We start from the raw sequence: 21,431 nt of genomic DNA, 5'->3' as shown, positions 1-21,431 counted from the left end.
TATGAGTTGATTCCTAAGATCCCCATGAATTAGTTCCGGCGAGGATCCAATTCCGGTGTGGAGCTACATAGATAGCACTCAATGTCGTTTCCCTTGAATTTTAAGTGCAAAACCCACCTTTACTAGGAGACAATTTTATTTGGAGTAACATTCATTTTCATTGGTTTATTCAGGTCTCCTAGTTTCCCTTGAATTTTAATTTGTTCTCTATAATTTCATTAATTCATTGATCTAAGAGTAACAATAAGTTGCAATTTTTTTCTTTAATTCAAACGACAATAAAAGAGGAAAACATTAAATAAACAAATTATATGCTTTGGATTAACCGAGCTACAAGCCTGTAAACAATTAAATAAAATTAAATAAAATTAATAAAGTAAAAATAAACTCATGGACTCTTGTAGGCCTCACTCCAAAGGAATGCAAAAGCCCGGGGCTATAGCTAGCACTAGTAGCCTAACACTGGTTGGACCAGGGGGGAACATGGGGCCCTATCTCAATGAAGTGCAGGCTCCATCCTCACGGAGATGAGCTGTTCCTATGGTGGCAGCCTAGGTGGCTAAAGCCACTCTGATTTCTGGGACCCCCCGTATGGATTTCATACACACGGATTAATAACAGTAGCGGTCCTGAACTTGTTCTCGTGTTTCACTTTAACCATTCAGTTCAATTTATAATTTTTTGGTACTCCAATTGTGTTCCGTGTTTCACATTAGTCATTCTGTCTCACGTCAAACACGTTAGAGCTACACATTATCCGACATCGGAGCATAAAAAACATCCTAAAGGCTAAGCTTTCGTTTCGTGTCTGGCATTTTGGTAAGAAAACCAACAGCCCTTTTCGTTGTATGGTACAATGTCTGTTGTCTACAAGACTACAACCCTTTTCCATTGCCTGAGGAGTCACAGTCGGACGGCTTTTCGGAGTGTTGAGCAACGTCGTCGGACAGATAATGGCGAGCGAAGAAATGGAAATACACGAAATTTAAGACCCCGAAGGCGGCTATCGTGTAATAGTAGTAATCAAGTCTGTTTTTGTTGAGGTCATTACCTCCCAACCATGATGAATTTCCGTTCAGTCCGCTCAATTTTTTGACGACGTTGATGAGAATGGTGGTTAGGTAGCTTGCAATGGACAAGCTGAGGAAGAAAACCGCCCCGGCGAAAGTCCTCATGCTCTGAGGCCATTGAGTGGTGAGCAGCTCCATCAAGGCAATTGCAGCAAAGGCTTCAATCAGACCCGATAAGGCGAACTGCGGCACGAGCAAGGCAACGGTTATTGGTGACTCGAGGGTCCCGTGTGCCAAAGCTGAGTCGCGGCGCTTCATTTCTGTAAGTCCAGCCACTACCATGCACAGAACTGAGATCACAATACCAATCTTAAACCTCTGCTCCATTGTCAATCTTCCAGTTTCGTTCTTGCTCCGTTTCTGCATTTGAGGAACGTAGATGCTCTCGTAGATGATGATCCATATCGAAAGTGCAATCATCGGTGTTAGGCCCATCCAGGCTGGTGGAATCTGGAATTTGGGGCCAATCGATTTGTTCATTTGAATCGCTTGAAAGATCCCGAATGAATTCATTTGCTGCATGCCTACGAAACAAACAATTCCAGTTATCCAAACAGGCAAAATCCTCACCACAGATTTTAGTTGCTCCACTTGTTGCACACTGCATAATTTCCAACTGTTTTTGGGCTTCCCTTGGCTGTCCAATTCGCTCGGGTCTACGATCATAGCAGCCTTATCGAAGAACTTGAGTTTGTTGGTACGCGCTGCTCTTTCTCTCTCTGACTCTGATCCAACCAGAGGATCATAGTATGACTGCCCTGAAGTTTCTCCAGCATTAGATTTCGAACCACATTTTCTGCAGGTGGCAACTAGAACCTTGATAATGTCGGCAAAGATGCTTCCTTGGGGCTTTACGCGCACGTACAACCTTGTTCCCAGCAAGAAAATTATAATGGAGAGAGCAAAGCAGCCAGTTGGGACAGCAAAACCCAAAATCCAGCTGACATTCGTCTGAATGTAAACCACGATGGTGAGAGCGATGAGGAGGGCTAGAGTGAACAAGAGGTACCACAAATTGCAAAAGCTATCGAGCTGCGCTCTTCCCTTCTCCGTTGTGGTGTCAAACTGATCAGCTCCAAAGGCAATGTTGCATGGTCTAAGGCCTCCGGATCCAACAACAAGCAACGCGAGACCCAAATACAGGATCGCTATCTGCCAAGTACTCGGCTGTTGGCATTCTGCAGTTTGTGCGATGCAGGCAGACGGAGTTAATTTATGTATGCCTGCGGTTAAGGTCAGGGTCCCCATTCCCTGTCAAATTGAAACAAGAAGTGTTTGTAGAATCTTCATAAAAATTTACGCAATGAAAATTCTTGTGAACTAATTTACAGACTCTTACCAGAAGTGATGCTATCGAGCTGAAAAGAAGAGTATTAAACTTTCCCAAATACCTATCAGCAAGAAAAGCACCAAACAGTGGTGCAATGTTGCATGAACCAGACCATATATTGAACACATTAGCTGAAACCACATTGTCCAAGTTGTACTTTGTGTGCAGATACACCACCAGATTCGCAATCAAACTCATGGAAGCCAACTTCTCGAACGTCTCATTCCCTTCGGACAAAAAGGGAACACGAATCAAAACACATCAGTACTGGCCTAATCCACCCCATTGATAAGAAAGCTAAGACCATGAACATACCGAGAATGTATCTGACGGCTCTCCATCCTCCAACCGGTCTTTTCTGAGGAAGGGATTGACTCTCTAGCCCTTCAGATGGAGAATGCGCTGCATGCTCCATCGCTTTCCGGTGACTTGTTCTCCCCCTCCCTTGTCTTGATCTGTCTCGTTCTCAATCTTTGTTGCATATATTGTGGTGGTCTCTGTAAGTTATGGTTTGTTCGACTGACAACTCACACCAACACTTATATGTTGCTGCCTGCGAATCCTGCGGGTAATAAATTTTCTATTTATAACTGATTTGTTCATGAAATAAGGGAAAATGCAGAGACCATGTAATTGATGACTTATCTTAACAAATTTCTCCAATGATGGGGGGAGTAAACCCGGAACTACAACACTCACACATAACAAATGAAACCGTACCATGTCAATATTTCCACCTTGTTTTTCTCTTTTAACAAATGTGAGAGGTTTTAATGGATTTATAAATCTATGGATTTTTATAGAGTTTAATTGATTTGTAGAGATTCCATATAAAATTTTGATTCAATTCCCTCGAAATCTAATAGGATGAGATGAGATTTATGTATGCTTAAAATACACTACGAAATCTCTCCAATTCCCTATAATTCCTCAACTTTCTCAAATTCTTTAAAATCAATTTCTAATTGAATACACCTGGAATGTTATAAACTTCTTTAAAATCTTAATTGAATACACCTAGATTTCTAAGGATTTTAATAAACTATCTTAAAATTCTAATTGAATACACCTAGAATTTCAGAGAATCACTTAAAATCATGATTGAATACCCCTAGATTCATTAAAAGAATTAAAATTCCTTAAAAACTCAATTGAATACACCCCCTTAAGGCTCTAAGCTCGAGTCGTTAACAACAGTTTTATACGGTTAACCCTTAAACCAAGGCTCTGCGTTTGATTCTTCCTCCCCCAGTATGTCTTATAAAAATAACGGTCGTCTTTATTTTTTTATCTTCAAAATATTGATCTACTTTTAAAGAAATTTTGGTTGTTTGCTCGTTGAATGTATAATTCATTGTCAATCAAACTTTTATAAATAGCCAACTCCATCCTTGACTTTCAAGTTTGTCATCCATTATTCCGTTCATGTTTGTGACTTGGACAACTCATAAAAGCCACTTAAGAGGCTATAAACATTTTAAGTCGTGTCTCATCTAGGGATGGGCAAATACCCATTGGTTATGGGTAACTGCGTTTACCCGCCTATTTAAATTAAATGGTTACGGTTATGGGTAACCGTTTAGATAAATAAACGGTTATGGGTATAACCGTTTACCCGCGAAATTTAAATGGGCGGTTATGGGTATTAACCACGGTTATAAACGGGTAACCGTTTACCCATTTATTTTATATATGTAAAACTAACACAAACCATGTTCTCGATCCAATAATACTTAGCACCCAATAAATTAGCAAGGATTTCATCGGTCATTCTCTCAATAACACTACTACAGGAATGATGATTCTCATCATCAAGGAATTGACCAAATTAATTTAAATTCTTTGTGGGTAACTGTGAAATTGACAGAAATGCTTTGATAGAAATGTCTTCTAAACAATTTTTGTAACTCAATAATACTTAGCAAATATTATATTTACCTTCATTGGTAACAGTTAAAAATATCATCCGTAAACTATTATTTCAATTATTAGAATGGTATAAGGACTTAAAAAATTAAAATATGGAAATGTATGATGAATGTACCTATAACGGTGTTTAATTGTCAAAAAAAAATTATGACAATTTTTTTTTAATTTTCAAGTTGTTAAAAAACATGTAGACAGGTGAAAAAAGGGTAATGGTAAAAAAAAAAGATAAACGGGTTAAAAAGAATAAATGGGTAAACGGGTATTAAACGATTACGGTTAAATGGGTATGCGGTTATGAATATGGTTAACCGTTTATAAATGGTTATGGGTATGGGTATAACTGTTTAGGCAATTACCCAACGGGTAAACGGTTATGCGGGTATGAGCATAAACGGTTATGGGTAAATTAACCGCGGTTACCCGCCCGCATAACCATTGCCCATCACTCTCATCCAAGTGTAGCAAAATGATGTTTTTACCCTTTTAAGCGAGTCCACGTGACAAATATGGACAAAATTATTTTTGAAATGTTGGGCAATCTAATGGTTGAGAGGTGATTGTCTATTCATAAAGTTCAAAGAGGTAATTGGCTGAAGTAAAATCTCGTGATGAAAACTAACGACGTACAAATTTAGAGTGTAAATCAACCAAAACCTTTTCGTGACTTCGCATCAATCTAGACAAAGCTGCATTTTTCTAGAGTGACATTCGAACCCATGAACTCCTTTTCTGCGCAGACTTACGAGCTAATTGAGGGAATACTTGCATGGAAAGAAAAAGAGACATTGAGGAAGAACAAATGAAAAGGAGCCAACATTTTTATTAGGGACCCTTTGATGCGATCCCTAACTATTAATATTCTTTGATTGAAATTTTGTTAGTTTTTAGTTTTTTATTGAGGTTCTTGACATTAATATAATAATGTAAGTTACTATATTTTTTAAATTAAAAATTAAAAATTGAAATTTGTAATTGTTTATATTAATGAGATTTTAAATAAAACCCATAATTTATGGGATTAAAAATAATAAAATATAAATTATACTCTATTATATTGTGTGTGTGTGTATAGATATATGTATGGGTACATTAACCAAAATTAACAAAAAATTGTTTATATTAAGGGAAAATTAGAATGCCCTACATCTTTTCTATAGTTGTTAGATTAAACATGCATCCCTTTTAAAGATTTGATTAAGGTGCTTTGATCAATTGCCACCTCAATAATTTTCTATTTATTTAATTTCCATATCATTAATTTTCCTTAATTTAAATGCATTTATATAGAGGTATAAGGTAGCTTAGCAACTAATTGCCTATAATATAGGAATTTAATTTCGTCAATCCTCTTCTACACATTAAATGATATTTTTTTTAATAAAATAAAATAAAAAATTAATTAACTAATTCCTCATTTCCTTATTATCAGTATTTAAAAAAAATATATCTTTCTATTAAAAATGTCTCAATAAAAATCTTCAATACATATTTTTTTCACGTATAGATATATAAAAAATATACTTAAAACTTATGGTACATTTGAAAACAAAAGTATCAACTATTGGTATGTTTAGATTTCAAATGTACCGAGAAACCAAATGTACCATAAAACCAAATGTACCCATTATTATGTAACCCTTTTGGTACATTTAGATTTCAAATATATAGAGAAATCAAATGTACCAAAATTTCAAATGTACCATAAATCCAAATGTACCCATTGTCAAGTAACATTTTTGGTACGTTTAGATTTCAAATGTACCAAAAGACCAAATGAACAAAAAATCCCAAATGTACCACAAAATCAAATGTCTCTATTAGATAACCCTTTTGGTACATTTACATTCCAAATGTACCGAGAAATACAAAAAATCAAATCAACTATAAAACTAAATGTGTCCATATTATAGGTAACTAGACGTAGCTATATAATCAAACAAATATTTATTATGTGTTGGATCTTCTAAATAATAAAATCTAACAATTTTTTTGTTGTAAATATTGTACTATATTCACACAAAAAAGTAAAAATTATAACAAACAATAAAAAAATGCATAGAGATGGATAATAAATGCATAAATATAGGGATAATAGGAAAAGAAAAAAAAAATGAAATGCCCAGGAGAAGTTGTGAAAAACTAAAATTCTAAACAAAATTGAACTTATGTGAAAAAGCTGAAATTAATAACCAAAATTTTAGGAAAATGTTTAATCAAATTTTCAAAAGGAATGTATGTTTAGTCTAAAAAATTAAAAAACGAGGCGCCTATATCAAAACTCCCCTTATATTAATGATATTTTAAATAAAACCCATAATTTATGGAATTAAAAATAATAAAATATAAATTATACTCTCTATTATATTGTGTGTATGTGTGTGTGTGTGTACATATATGTATGAGTACATTAACCAAAATTAACAAAAAAAGTTATTGTACCAAAACATGGATACATTCTCAAATCAACGAAAAAGAACGTACCCATATAAGTTTAAACATGGATTAAAAAATTTGAATGGATTTTATATTAAAAAAGAGAGTACATTTTACATATAACAAATTGATATATTTGAGAATGGGTACATTTAAGATTAAAAAAATTGAAAAATTATATGAATGGGTACATTTAAGATTAAAAAATTGAGAATCTTTTTATATATTAAAAAAACTAATAGGTACAAACTTAATTTAATTTAATTTTTTATTATTTTGGAAATGTTTGAATTGAAAATTAATTAGAAGTTTAATAAAGGTGTGAGTATTAAACCCTAAATTAATTACAAATTTTTATATTAAAAAATTATATAATAAACATGTAAATTAATTATCACATTATTGCTAGGAACTTGAATCAAATTTAAGAACTAACAAAGTCTTAGTCAATGAACAGTAAGAACTAGGACCGAATACTAATTTTTCTTTTTTATTACATCAGGAACACAGCACTCGCAATGCAAGTACTTGCATGCTGCCAATTCGAACCATTCACGTCCGAATTACCTGTAAATCCAGCATCTTGTTTATCGATAGAAAAGTACAAGACATTCTACTCAGCTTTTTCCAAATTACACAAAAGCATCAAGGACGAAACTACTACGGGATCTAAACTTTTTGGGGGTGAAGATTTTGCGCTTGTATAACTGATAAGCAAAAGCCATTCACCACAAGAGTTGAAATCTGCCCCAGCTAACCTATCCCTCTAAAGCATATTAGTTACTGCACCCCACTCCATCTAGCCCAGTCTACGAACTGCATCCCCCCATAAACATTGTTTGAAAATCGTACTCCGACAGTAAAAGCCATTGCAACAAGTGGGTTCTGTTTCGCCAAAGGCGATGCCTCTACCAAGCGTTCAAGTCCATTGATGATTTGATAGCGGGTGTTGGACGAGACAGCAAGGAAAACACCTGGTAGTTTTTTTTGGGGGGGGGGGGAGGGAGACAAAAAGAAGACCAGATTATGGAAATGTACTACTCAAGTGACAACGAAAGTAGAGGAAATGCCAACCAGAACCATATGAAATTAAAACATAACAAAACCAAAAATGTTGATAATAGCTCATGGAAGCAAAACTTAAAATCAAAACAGAGCAGTAAACTCGACAATCTAAAACGAATGTAAACGATGAAGAGACGCATACCCCAAAGAGCAGCACTCTTAATTAGAGGTGGAACAGGTATGTCCTCTTCTGACTTCTTTATGCTCCTGACATTAGAAAAATAATTTGGTCAGTACTTATGCATATTGAAAAAGACTTCTAGTGTTGCATGACCGCACATAGGCACACATGCACACAATCAGAGTATGTCTAGAGAGAAGCGTACCGCTTGGCAGTCATGATCAAGTTCGCAATTCCTTGGCCTATAATACCACATCCAAAGCCTACCGCTCCATACAAAATGCCCTGAAAACAGAGAGGTTAAAGGTCGTACCCAGTGCACAAGGCTCCCGCTTTACGCAGGGTCTGGGAGAGGTGAATGTCGGCTAGCCTTACCCCCATTTATGGAGAGGCTGCTCCCAAGTCTCGAACCCGAGACCTACCGCTCATGGGCGAAGGCACTTGCCATCGCACCAAGTGCGACCTCTGAAAACAGAGAGGTTGATAAAAAAAAATATAATGGACCCAGGCGTAGAAAATCATTTGATTATGTATGTGTACATCTTACCTTAAAAAAGTAAGTGGCAATTCTCTGCTTTACAGAATATCTACATCCTGGCCTTTCCGCTTCAAATACACTGCATAAGATCAATTAAGAAACATAACAGATACCCATTAATTTCTAAAGCTGCAAATGAGATTTGACGAGTATGAGTATCATATTACTGTGAAAGGTAAACAAAATTACGAGTGAATTATAGCTTCAAGTACTATTTTTGGCATGAATTATTCACCTGCTAGGAAGAGCTCCATAAGAATGTTGCAAGCGTCCAAGCAACCCTTTAGATAATGATGGTTTCCCAATACGAGCATAGGGGGCCAACATCCCAACCAAAGCAACATTAACCACCACCCCAACCAAAAGATCTGCAACATACAGCTCAAATTCTGCCCAGAAGTCTTTGCCCCTCTTTTGAACTTCCGCAAATGTAGCACAACAAGAATCAATGACTATCTGCATTGCGTTGAATGAATTACTATCTTGCATATAGAATAAAAAAAATGCAGCAATGGGAAAACCATGTCATAGATAATATCAACCTCAAGCCTATACCAAACCTTTGCAATCTATGATGAACACAAGGATAGCTTTTCACAGAATGTGAACCAGGTTTATAAACGAGACAAATTATATCCACTGGAATAGAAGATGTATCACACATTAGAGCTGATACATGAGACAAACTGTATCCATGGGAAGCCAGATTCGAGTAATCACACAGTAGAGTTGATAACATCCATGTATTCTTTTTTATGAACAACTATCATACTATCTAACATCTATCAGGTAACAAGATGAATAATTTTGTGTAAAACTATATGACGACAAGCACAAACCTCTGTTCCAATTTTGAAGAGAAATGATGGATCAGCAAGCATTCGATCGCGAAGCATAGAGCATGACCTCATTAAGAAACCTAGAGGCCAGGCTGACCCCTGAAAATTTAAATGTTCAACTATATTAGGAGAAAGAAATACTAGTACTCAAGATGTTAATACACAATTACTGAATAGGAATTTAGCACAGCTATACCTGCAAATCCAGATATCTAAGGAGAAGCACTTTGCGAATTCCCACGCTCTTGGCAGCCTCAATCATATCGGAGGGAAGACTAGCCCCTCGAGCCTCAGTCTCTTTCATAATCTCTTCAAATTTCATAATTGGCCCAAACTCTTCTTCTTCTTTATCACCCCCATCACTGTCACCACCACCACCACCTCCTCCTCCACCTCTACCGTTCGTATATTTACCATTATCACCACTACCATCAATCATATCCTTATCACTACCACCACTCTCGGTTTTTGATCCACACTCATTCTCCGAAATCCTCATTTCCTTTTCTACAATAACATCTCCTCCCTCATTCGAAACAGCTATTTTGCCTAACTCGGATTGTAATTCAGCCCGAGCCTCGGACATTGACATGACCGGAAATTTCCGGTCTTTCTTCACCGAAAACGAATTCAGCCTATCTCTAAAGCTACTATTCCTATAGAGCACTGGAAAAGCAACCTCCTTTGCATCATTCCTAAACCTTATTCCATAAGAAATCAAATTCTGGCTCCACATCTTCTTCCGAACGACCTCGTTCCGCAAAGTTGCAACATTCGATATCCCAAAGCTCGAAGAACAAGCCGCCATATATGCCTTTCGAGATCTAAAAAATGTCTGAGTCGATAATGCACGCCCAGAGAAGTCGACGAATTATTACGCAATTGCCACAAACCCAAAATCTATGGAATCAAATCAAACAAATTAAATTTATACTCACACAGAGATATATATATATATATATATATATATATATATATATATATATATATATATATAATCGAAGGTGATTAAAACCACAAATCTAAAGAAAATGAAAGCATCAATAAGTGAGAAGTTTGTACCTTTAAAGTCTGAGGCAAGAGGTGAATGCGCGGAGAAAACGGAGGAAAGTGAGAGGGAAAGTGGGTGGAAGGTAAAATTGGTGTTTGGCTGCCGAGAAAGTTGAGGGTTTGAGGATTCGATCCCGAAAGCGATAGCTGGGATTTGGTAGGTGGTTGAGTGAGTGAGTGAGGGAAGCGGAAACTCGAAAGAGAGACGACGTGGTTTTTGGGCTTCCTTTTATCCTTTCCGGAGGCGTTCTGCGTTGTGGTATATTCGTTGGTCTTCCTTGTTGGGGTTTCCATTTTTTCTTTCTGCACGTGGGAAATATACGAGAATCTAGGGTTTGAAATGAACACACTACTTGGGTTGCGTTTGATACCGGGAAATGAATTCATCAAAAATGTTGTAAATAATGGGTATGTTTACCATATGTGTATAGTTAAGTACCACAAGTGTATAGTATAAACTCACAAGTTAAATAGTAATTCTTTTGTAATTTTTCATTGAAGTGGCTCTATAAATAGAGCATTTAGATTGTTCAAATAAGAGAGAACATCAAGAAGAGAAAAGGAAGAGAAAAACATCTAATAGCAATAATATACCTTACTTCCTCTGCAACAGTTTGTGTTGGTATAATACTCGGCAACTGCTTCGTTCCTGTCCTGAGTAAAGGTTATCTCTCTAAATTTTGACTATTTATAACACGTTATCAGCACGATTCTCTAATCATTTTCTCTTTTCCCTTCACCGAAAGAAAAAAAAATTGCTCTAAGGTTTTTACTGTTCTTCTTCTTCCTCTGCCTCAATTGCTGGACATACCCTCGCGAAGAACTGTTTGCACCATGTTTACTTCTAATTCTCCAACTAACATTTACTTATATCTTTGATTTCTTATTTGGTGTAGATATTGACTACTAACCCTCTGATTATTTATGCAATCCAAGATTGTGCGGTTCTATCGCCTATCTTAGATTGCAGATCTAATTATCCTGCATATTTAAATTTACATATTTAATTTTATCGCAATTTTAGGTGGTGTGAAATAATCACCCACCCTGCTTTACATATTTAATTTTATCGCATTTTAGGTGGTGTGAAATAATCACTCACCCTGCTTTACATATTTAAATTTTATCGTAATTTTAGGTGGTGCGGTATAATCGTCCACCCTGCTTTGTATATTTAAATTTTATCACAATTTAAATTTTATTGTAATTTTAGGTGGTGCGGTATAATCGTCCACCTTGCTTTACATGTTTAAATTTTCCTGCTGTTTAAAGTAGTGCGGAATAATCGCCCATCCAATACTTGTTTCGATGAGAATGGTGCGGTACAATTGCCATTCTCATTAATTATGTAAATCTCGAGCCTGAAATTTCGAGTACTTAACATTCTGACCTGAAGATCAAAAATTTGTAAGAACCAGAAGTTCTAACAATATATTCCTCTAGAACACATATTATTGCAAGTTCTTACACATCTCATTTTTCTTTCAGAAAAGAAAATGACAAACTTGGCAAAACTTGATTTCGCTGCCCTGAACATTACTGGAAAGAATTACCTTACCTGGGTACTAGATACCAAGATCCATCTGGAAGCAGCGAATCTTGGAGATACCATCAAGGAAGAGAGCTGCTCATCCTCTTAAGATCGGGCAAAGGCCATGATTTTTAGTCGTCGCCATCTTGATGAGGCACTAAAGAGTGAGTACTTAACGGTTGAAGATCTGTTAGCCCTCTGAAATGCCTTGAGAAGCAGATACAATCACGAGACAACGGTGATTCTTCCAAGAGCTCGATATGACTAGACTCACCTAAGGATCCGGGATTTCAAGTCAGTGGCTGAGTATAATTCGGCGTTGTTCAGAATTACCTCTCAGATGAAGCTCTGTGGGGATACTATTATTGATGACATGTTATTGGAAAAAACTTTTAGCACATTCCACGCTTCTAACATGGTCCTGCAACAGCAGTATAGAACGCGAGGTTTTACTGAATACAACCAGCTGATATCTGTGCTCCTGGTAGTTGAACAGAACAATGAGCTCCTGATGAAAAACCATAATTCCCGACCTACTGGATTAACACCGTTCCCAGAAGTGAATGTTGCTTCCCTTGAAAGGAATACCATATCCTCATGTGGCAATAATTACAAACGAGGACGTGGCCAGAAGCAAGGCCGGTGGAAAGGGAAAGGTAAGAACCATGGTGTCCAGTTTCACAACCAGGTTCCAAGGCATAATCCAGGCCTGAGCTTTAAAAATGCAAATCACCAGAAAGCAAAAGCTCATGTGAACACTCCTAGAAATCCTGAAGGAGGTTGCCATAGGTGTGGTGGCAACGGACATTGGGCGCATACTTGTCGCACACTAAAGCATCTGGTGGAGCTGTATCAAGCCTCCTTCAAGGAGAAGGGTGTCGAGATCAATTTCTTCGACCAGGCTCAACCAATGAAAACCCCTGATCCAGTGACCAATTTATCCGGACAGTTAAACACAACCCACTTGGATGCTACATACTTTATTAATGAAAAAGGGAATGAAGTTTATGGGTCCGATTGAAGTATTTATGTTTAATCTACTCCTGTTATTTGTACTTGTGGTTTAATGCTCGCATTTTCAATTCAATAAAAGTAGTATTCCAGTATGAATAAACTGCTTTTTCTTTACTCAGAGAACATGGATAAAAATTATGGTTATTCTCAAAACAAGAGCAATGGCAGAGAATTTTGTCTTGCAGACAGTGCAACCACGCATTCAATACTTCGAGACCAAAAGTATTTTTCGAATTTGGTACTTGCAAAAGTAAAGGTAACAACAATATCAGGGCAATCAGATGTAATTGAAGGCTCAGGAAAAACCCAGATTACGTTACCAAATGGAACAACATTATCCATAAAGAAGGCATTATATGCTACTCAATCCATTCGAAATTTGTTGAGTTTTAAAAACATACGTCTAAATAGATACCACATTAGAACGAAAAGTGTAAAAAATGTGGAATATTTATGCATTACCTCCAATGATACCCAGAAGCGTATATTGGAGAAGTTGCATGGTTTATCGAGTGAATTGTATTATATGTTGATGCACAAAACCGGAAGTCTTGGAACAACGTAAATCCGACCGTGAATCTGCATAAAATGTAAATGACACAAGAGTTATCGTGGTTCACCCCAAGGTTTGGGCTACGTCCACACTGATTGTATTATGTTTCTCGGTTGAAGAGGGAGAGAGAGAGCTTAGAGCTTAGGGGGTGTGAGGAAGCTTCGGGTTTGTGAGGGTGAGGAGGCCCTTTTATAGAATAAGGGCTCCTCCCCTAATTACATATTTGCCCCTTCCTTTATTACATAATTACATTTAAGTCCCTCGAGTATTTATACGAGGTCTAAATACGAGGCCCTAAATATGGTATAAACAGTAGTCCCCCAAGTCTTCAGTCAAGAGAGTCTTTTGGCTGGAGACTTGAAATTCAGTCCATGTGTGGGCCGAAGTAACTAGATGTTGTCTTGAACTAATGTTCGATATGAGGCAGTGCTCAATCTGAAATGACGCTCAACTAGAAGTAACACACGCTGCGAGGCTGCTCGGCTCGTGGCTTATGTTGCCTTGGTTAGCTCGGCTTGCGGCGTTTGAAGGTGAGGGAGTCCCTTTTATAGAATAAGGGCTCACTCCTCAATACATGAATGATGGGTTAGAGTTGATGCTCTCTAATGGTGGTGAGGGGAGTCCCTTTTATAGAATAAGGGCTTGCTCCTCAATACATAAATATGGGTTCGGAGTGATGCTCACGGCGAGACGGTTACTCAGCTGGCGGCGTTGCTCTCTAATGAAGGTGAGGGAGTCCCTTTTATAAAATAAGGGCTCGTTCCTCAGTACATGAATAATGTGTGCTCTCTAATGAAAGTGAGGGAATTCCTTTTATAGAATAAGGGCTCGCTCATCAATACATAAATAATGGGCTAGAGTTGATGCTGGCGGCAAGGCGGTTGCTCAGCTGGCGGCGTTGCTCTCTAATGATGGTGAGGGAGTCCCTTTTATAAAATAAGGGCTCGCTCCTCAGTACATGAATAATGGGCTAGAGTCCCCCAAGTATTTTTCATAAGGCCCAGTTGAGGCCCAATATATGGTACATAATGTAGTCCCCCAAGTCTTCGGTCAATAGACGATGTTGGCTGGAGACTTCAAATTCAATCCATGTATGGGCTGAAATGGCGGTTGTTCGGAGGCGGTCTTTGTAGACCATGCACTGAAGCTTTGTAGGTGAAGCTTTGCAAGTGAAGCTTTGAAGCTGAAGCTCTGTAAATGAAGCTTTTGAAGCTAGAGCTTTTGTAAATGAAGCTTTTGAAGTTGGAGCTCTGTAAATGAAGCTTTTGAAGCTAGAGCTTTTGTAAATGACGCTTTTGAAGCTAAGGCTCTGTAAATGAAACTTTTGAAGCTGATTGTCATGAGTGATGCTCATGAATGTTTAATTGACATGAGTGATGCTCATGAATGTTTGATTGACATGAGTGATGCTCATGGATGTTAACATGAGTGATGCTCATGAATGTTAACATGAGTGATGCTCATGAATGTTTATGTATGATTGATATGAGTGATGCTCATGAATGTTTATGTACGAATGACATGAGTAGTGCTCATGTATAATTTTGAAGTACTAGGTGTACTTTTGATCACCTGGTTGGTGACATAAATGGCTAGTTGCCAAATTATTTTAGAGTATGGTTTGTACATTTCATCACCTGGTTGGTGGTATGAATGGCTGGTTGCCAAATGATATTGGAGTACGGGTTGTACATTTCATCACCTGGTTGGTGGTAATAGCGGCAGGTTGCCGAATAATTTTGGAGTACTGGGCGTACTTTTGGTCACCTGGTTGGTGATAATAGAGACAAGTTGCCGAATAATTTTTTGGAGTACTGGGCATACTTTTGGTCACCTGGTTGGTGCTATTTTGGGCTTATGGGCCTTCGCCCTCCACGACATGCCAGCCCATTAATTTTGGGCTTTGCCGTTTTTTTTTTTTTTTTTGTATTATTACCCTCTGATGGGGTTTATACATATGTCTCTGAGAGATAAAAAAAAATTATATCATTCTGGTGGAATGTTTATTCCTTGCTTTTGTTTTTCTGGTTTGCTTTTGCTTTTGTTTATGTTTCCCACTGCGCCTCTGTCTCTCCACCTCCATCCTCTCTGGCAGACTTGCTTATTGCTTTTGCAGACTTGCTTTACTTTTTCTTTTCATTTTCTGCTTTCTTCTTTTGCTGCATGGTCCACGAGTCCACCACCAAAGCTTCACACTACACTTTGTGCTTTCTTTAATAGCCTTAAATTGTTGGTGGATTTGGTGCCGAGAAAACAATCCATTTTTTGGCACCATTATTTGAATTAGCCTTCGTAGTCTCTGATAAGCATCACAGCTATTATCTTTCTTTATTGTTGTCATTTTTTCTTTTCTCTTTTGGCTGATGGCAGACAAGGGAAATGATAATAGACTTATTTATTAAGGAAAAGCTTATCTTCGTCAAGTCGTAATGAGTGTGTTTCTGATGAGCAAGTTCAGCCTCGTCGACGTGCTTCCAGCAACCGGGCTCTCCACCGTCCCAAGTGGCATCATCATCTCCTCGAGAACCCCGCATGGCGGTAGCAGCAGAAAAATCCTTGCCTCCACAGTCAATTCTCTAACCTGTTTCTTCCCGGAGCCATCAAGATCAAATCCAAGCTCCATCATCTCTTCCAAAGGATGTATACGAAAAGCCCTTGCTCAGCATTGGGCATCACCACTTGTCTTTTAGACTTATCCTCGGGAGCCGTATTATTGCATCGTCAAGACCAAACATACAGCGTGCAAAATTGTCATCGTCGCATATTACACTTTAAGCTCCTATGTTTTCCGTGTCTTCTTCTTCTCGCTTGGAGATGTCCAGAACTATATAGTGGTTTTTAATGGCATCTCGGTACTTGCCCAATCTTTGTAGTGAGGCTCATACGTCTCTTTCAGGTTTCTACTTGGCCAGCTGGAAATCCTCCATGGGCGGAGGAAAGCTGCGGAGCATGCAGTCGGATTTGCAGAGCAAAACGAATCCTTTCGATGTGCAGGCGAAGCTGGCGACCTCGGAAGGCGTGAGAAACGAAAGCATGCAGAACTGGACGTACTCGGGGAAATCGAAGAAGGAAATGGCGCGACCCGGATCGTCAGTTGCGAGGTGGGTCTGATGTAGAAGGAGCAGAGGTGGGTCCGATGTAGGAGTAGGATGTGCTTCTCGAGCAAGGTGTGCTTTTTCTTTTGGGCGGCGAGGACTGTCCACTTGATGTGGAGGTTGGTAGGGAGCGATACTGGATCTTTGGATGGAGAAGGAAGGAGACGCAGTGATGGTGGCGGTTCTGGAGAGTTTGGTGGAATAGGAGCTGTTCCACTCTTCCACTGTGATCTCTGCTGATGCAACATTGTTCACGGAAGTTGCTGACGTGACAGATGAGTCGGAAATGGCGGTGAGTGTGACAGAGAAAAGACGTGGCACGGGATTGCATTCACTGCCCCTCCTGGTCTAAATTCACACGTGTCGTTTTGAAAGTGTCACGGTCAATGTGACCGTTGAGGCCGTGACATTGCAAGTACTCCACGTGAGCATTGTGGATGAGGATTTCAGCGAGGACTTGTTTTTGAACCTCGACGGGTTTTTTTGTGACTTCTTCAATGAAGTGAAGGCTTGTTGTTTTTGTCTTTGAGGTTATAGTCCTCCGTGGGATTCAGAAATTTCTTTGGTGCTTCAGGCATGGCGTTTGTGTGTAGTTTGGAGAGAGAGAGATGAACTTGGTGTCTCTGTGTGGGTTTTGCAGATTCACGGTGGTGTGTGGTGAGGTCTCACGGTGGTGAGGTGAAAAAATGAAAGAGAACCGACATAACTTTTCGTATCGTTTCCCACAGACGGCGCCAAATGTTGATGCACAAAACCGGAAGTCTTGGAACAACGTAAATCCGACCGTGAATCTGCATAAAATGTAAATGACACAAGAGTTATCGTGGTTCACCCCAAGGTTTGGGCTACGTCCACACTGATTGTATTATGTTTCTCGGTTGAAGAGGGAGAGAGAGAGCTTAGAGCTTAGGGGGTGTGAGGAAGCTTCGGGTTTGTGAGGGTGAGGAGACCCTTTTATAGAATAAGGGCTCCTCCCCTAATTACATATTTGCCCCTTCCTTTATTACATAATTACATTTAAGTCCCTCGAGTATTTATACGAGGTCTAAATACGAGGCCCTAAATATGGTATAAACATTATACATATATAAAGACAGTTGAGGTATATATTGTCATGAACCAGAAGTTCATTGATTCAAAGGTTTACATGCTTTGGCATGACCGTCTAGGTTATCCAGGATCTACCATGATGCGTAGAATCATTACCAACTCTAATGCACATCCATTATTGAGTAAACACATTGATGTCTCAAATGATAACCCTTGCAAGGTTTGTTCCCAAGGGAAGTTGGTAATTAGACCATCACAACTAAAGGTTGATGATGAATCCCCATCATTTTTGCAAAGAATTCAAGGGGATATTTGTGGACCTATTCAACCACCTTGTGGACCATTTCGATATTTTATGGTTTTGGTTGATGCATCTACCTGATGGTCACATGTTTGCCTATTGTCTACTCGAAATGTAGCTTTTGCGAGACTTCTTGCTCAAATAATTAAGTTGCGAGCACAGTTCCCAGATCATCCCATTAAGTCCATTCGACTTGATAACGCTAGTGAATTTACATCTTAAACCTTTGATGATTACTGTATGGCACTGGGCATTGATGTTGAACACCCTGTTCCTCATGTCCACACTCAAAATGGTTTAGCAGAGGCATTTATCAAGCAGCTTCAATTAATAGCCCGCATTCTGCTCATGAAAACAAAATTGCCAATCTCTGCATAGGGACATGCCATATTACATGCTGCATCATTGGTTAGATTAAGACTCATAGCCAACCACTAATATTCATCAATACAACTCGTGTTTGGACAACAGCCAAACATTTCCCATTTACGAGTTTTTGGTTGTGCTGTTTATGTGCCTATTGCACCGCCACAACGAACTAAAATGGGACATCAGCACAGACTGGAAATTTATGTGGGTTTTGATTCACCATCTATCATTAGATATTTGGAACCTTTGACTGGTGATATGTTTACAGCTCGTTTTGCTGATTGTCATTTTGATGAGACAGTTTTCCCGTCGTTAGGGGGAGAAAAGACCGTTCCAGAAGAACGGCAAGAACTGACATAGGTTGTTCCCACCTTATCTCATTTTGATCCACGAAGCACTCAATGTGAAAATGAAGTGAAAATGATCGTTCATCTTCAAGGTATCGCTAATCAAATACCAGATGCATTTAATGATGCTTCGAAAGTGACAAAGTCACATATACCAGCTGCAAACGCACATGCAAGAATTGATGTCCCCGTTGGACAAAATAAAGTGGCAGCGAATGATTCATCCAGTGCATGCCTGAAGCGTGGTAGACCCTAGGTTCAAAAGATTCAGCCCCTCGAAAGAGAAAGATGATGGCACAGTTGAACCCAAATGATATCAATCAAGAAAAGAAATTGAATGATAAATCCATAATTCATGATTCTGTACTTCCAGAAAAAGAAAATGTCATTGATGAGATATTTGTCCCTGAAGAGACAGAAGTACATGAAACCAAAGAAATATCCATAAATTATGCATGTACTAATGAATTGTGGGATCGAAATGAAATAATCATTGACGACATGTTTGCATTTGCAATAGCCACTGAAATTATCTTAAGTGATGATATTGAGCCCCACTCTGTTGATGAATGCAGACAGAGACAAGATTGGCATCAGTGGAAAGATGCAATCCATGCAAAATTAAATTCCTTGGAAAGACGAAGTATTTTTGGACCAATAGTCCAAACCTCGCCTGGTGTGAACCCCGTAGGTTACAAATGGGTATTCACAAGGAAGCAACGAGAAAAATGAGATTGCAAGATATAAAGCACGACTCGTTGCACAAGGTTTTTCACAAAGACCTGGAATTGATTATGAAGAGACATACTCTCCTGTAATGGACGCAATTACATTCCGTTACTTAATAAGTTTTGTGATTTCAGAAAAACTTGACATGCGACTTATGGATGTCATCACTGCGTATCTATATGGAGAATTAGATACTGATATATATATATATATATATATGAAAGTCCCAGAAGGACTTAAGTTGTCTGAAGCAACTAACAAACCACGAGGTATGTTCTCAATCAAATTAAGGCGATCACTATATGGGTTGAAACAATCTGGGCGAATGTGGTATAATCGTCTCAGTGAGTATTTGATTAAAGAAGGATATGCCAACAATGTCATCTGCCTTTGTGTGTTCATTAAGAAATCAAATACTGGATTTGCTATAGTGGTAGTATACGTCGATGATATGAACCTAGTTGGAACCCTGAAGAGCTCAATAAAACTGCTGAATATCTGAAAAGCGAATTTGAAATGAAAGACCTTGGAAAAACAAAATATTGTCTCGACCTGCAGATCGAGCATTTTGCTAATGGAATTTTGGTCGATCAATCAGCTTACATTGAAAAGATACTGAAGCGATTTGGCATGGACAAGGCTTATCCACTTAGCACCCTAATGGTCGTTCGTTCTTTGGACATTAAGAAAGATCCATTCCGTCTAAAAGAAGATGATGAATTGGTTCTTGGTCAAGAAGTAACATATTTGAGCGCAATAGGTGCTTTATTGTATTTAGCACAATGTACTAGACCAGATATAGCTTTTTCAGTTAACTTGTTAGCCAGGTATAGCTCTGCTCCAACAATTCATCATTGGAAAGGAGTCAAAGATGTTCTACGATATCTTCGTGGGACAACATATATGGGTCTCTTCTACTCAGACAAGCTCACAAATGATCAGATCCTTATTGGATGCTGGTTTTCTCTCCGATCCGCATAAAGCCCGCTCACAAAATGGATATGTGTTCACTTATAGAGATACTGCAATTTCATGGAGATCAACGAAGCAAACGCTAGTTGCTACATCTTCCAATCACTCGGAAATAATTGCTTTACATGAAGCAAGTCGTGAATGTTCTTGGTTAAGATCAATGATCCGTCACATCCGGAATTCATGTGGTCTACTTTCAAAGACAGACACTCCAACTGTCATCCATGAAGATAATGCAGCTTGTGTCGCCCAGATGAAGGAAAGATTCATCAAAGGTGATAAGACTAAACACATATCTCCAAGATTTTTCAGTGCACATGAGTTTCAGAAGGGTAAAGTTATTGAAGTCAGACAAATCCGTTCCAATGAAAATTTAGCAAACTTGTTCACCAAATCTCTACCAAAGTGCACATTTCAGAAGTTGGTGCAGAGAATCGGATTACGTCGGCTTGCAAATTTGAAGAATGCGGAATCAGGGGGAGATACAATTCAGGGGGAGCATCTATGATACATGTATGTTGTACTCTTTTTCCTTCGATTATGATTTTTCCCACTGGGTTTTTCCTATCAAGGTTTTAACGAGGCAACATAAGCATGCTCAACACCATCCAGGTAAAGTTGTACTCTTTTTCCTTCGCTATGGTTTTTTCTCACTGGGTTTTTCCAAGCAAGGTTTTAAATAATTGGTATGTCTGCCCACATGTGTATAGTTAAGTACCACATATGTATAGTTAAGTACCACATGTGTATAGTATAAACTCACAAGCTAAATAGTAATCCTTTTGTAATTTTCCATTGAAGTGACTTTATAAATAGAGCACTTAGATTGTTCAAATAAGAGAGAACATCAAGAAGAGAAAAGGAAGAGAAAAACATCTAATAGCAATAATATACATTACTTCCTCTGCAACAGTTTGTGTTGGTATAATACTCTGCAACTGCTTTGTTCCTGTCATGAGTAAAGGTTATCTCTTTAAATTTTGCCTATTTATAACAAAAAATGATTTCTCACTTCTCTTCCTTGAGAAAGGATATGTTTATTATCTAAATTACAAAAGAATATTCTTTGTCAATCAAAAGATAATGAAAAGATTA

The 21,431-nt window shown here is 38.3% G+C and overlaps 3 protein-coding genes across 4 annotated transcripts; 1 reads left to right on the top strand and 2 right to left on the bottom strand.

Annotated features, from left to right (window-relative positions):
• Positions 1-626: 626 nt before the first annotated feature.
• Positions 627-2,915, bottom strand: LOC103418878 (protein NRT1/ PTR FAMILY 2.8-like). The gene is made up of 3 exons (XM_029101663.2): positions 2,716-2,915; positions 2,410-2,627; positions 627-2,321 (listed from the first exon to the last, which is right to left on the bottom strand). Exons 1-3 carry the CDS (start codon positions 2,813-2,815, stop codon positions 876-878), a joined length of 1,764 nt encoding a protein of 587 aa, XP_028957496.1. The 5' UTR covers positions 2,816-2,915; the 3' UTR covers positions 627-875.
• A 2,207-nt stretch (positions 2,916-5,122) lies between these two features.
• Positions 5,123-10,710, bottom strand: LOC103407789 (protein RETICULATA, chloroplastic-like). Of its 2 annotated transcripts, XR_011580125.1 has the most exons (9): positions 10,388-10,667; positions 9,522-10,225; positions 9,326-9,424; positions 8,722-8,942; positions 8,496-8,565; positions 8,154-8,233; positions 7,970-8,034; positions 7,260-7,736; positions 5,123-5,160 (listed from the first exon to the last, which is right to left on the bottom strand). XR_011580125.1 is itself a non-coding variant. In XM_008346666.4 (8 exons), the coding sequence occupies exons 2-8, from the start codon at positions 10,131-10,133 to the stop codon at positions 7,543-7,545; spliced, it is 1,341 nt and encodes a 446-aa protein (XP_008344888.2). In that variant the 5' UTR covers positions 10,134-10,225; positions 10,388-10,710; the 3' UTR covers positions 7,227-7,542. The 2 variants fall into 2 exon arrangements, 1 of the variants encoding a protein (XP_008344888.2); XM_008346666.4 differs by lacking the exon at positions 5,123-5,160 and having other exon boundaries at positions 7,227-7,736; positions 10,388-10,710.
• A 1,536-nt stretch (positions 10,711-12,246) lies between these two features.
• Positions 12,247-12,927, top strand: LOC139195054 (uncharacterized). Its single transcript, XM_070820236.1, has one exon. The coding sequence runs from the start codon at positions 12,247-12,249 to the stop codon at positions 12,925-12,927; it is 681 nt and encodes a 226-aa protein (XP_070676337.1).
• Positions 12,928-21,431: the final 8,504 nt, after the last annotated feature.

Source organism: Malus domestica, chromosome 04 (genome assembly GCF_042453785.1).
Source record: "Malus domestica chromosome 04, GDT2T_hap1".
In the NCBI taxonomy this organism is placed as follows: domain Eukaryota; kingdom Viridiplantae; phylum Streptophyta; class Magnoliopsida; order Rosales; family Rosaceae; genus Malus; species Malus domestica.
The sequence above is the reverse complement of the archived record's forward strand: the minus strand, read 5'-3'. Positions and strand labels throughout refer to the sequence as shown.

Coding starts and splice junctions, on each gene's coding strand:
- LOC103418878 (XM_029101663.2), bottom strand. CDS start 2,815: ATGGAGCATGCAGCGCATTCTCCATCTGAAGGGCTAGAGAGTCAATCC. Junction 2,628..2,715: donor AGCCGTCAGATACATTCTCG/GTATGTTCATGG, acceptor TTTTGTCCGAAG/GGAATGAGACGTTCGAGAAG. Junction 2,322..2,409: donor GCTCGATAGCATCACTTCTG/GTAAGAGTCTGT, acceptor TCAATTTGACAG/GGAATGGGGACCCTGACCTT.
- LOC103407789 (XM_008346666.4), bottom strand. CDS start 10,133: ATGGCGGCTTGTTCTTCGAGCTTTGGGATATCGAATGTTGCAACTTTG. Junction 9,425..9,521: donor TTAGATATCTGGATTTGCAG/GTATAGCTGTGC, acceptor TTAAATTTTCAG/GGGTCAGCCTGGCCTCTAGG. Junction 8,566..8,721: donor TATGGAGCTCTTCCTAGCAG/GTGAATAATTCA, acceptor GATCTTATGCAG/TGTATTTGAAGCGGAAAGGC.
- LOC139195054 (XM_070820236.1), top strand. CDS start 12,247: ATGAAGCTCTGTGGGGATACTATTATTGATGACATGTTATTGGAAAAA.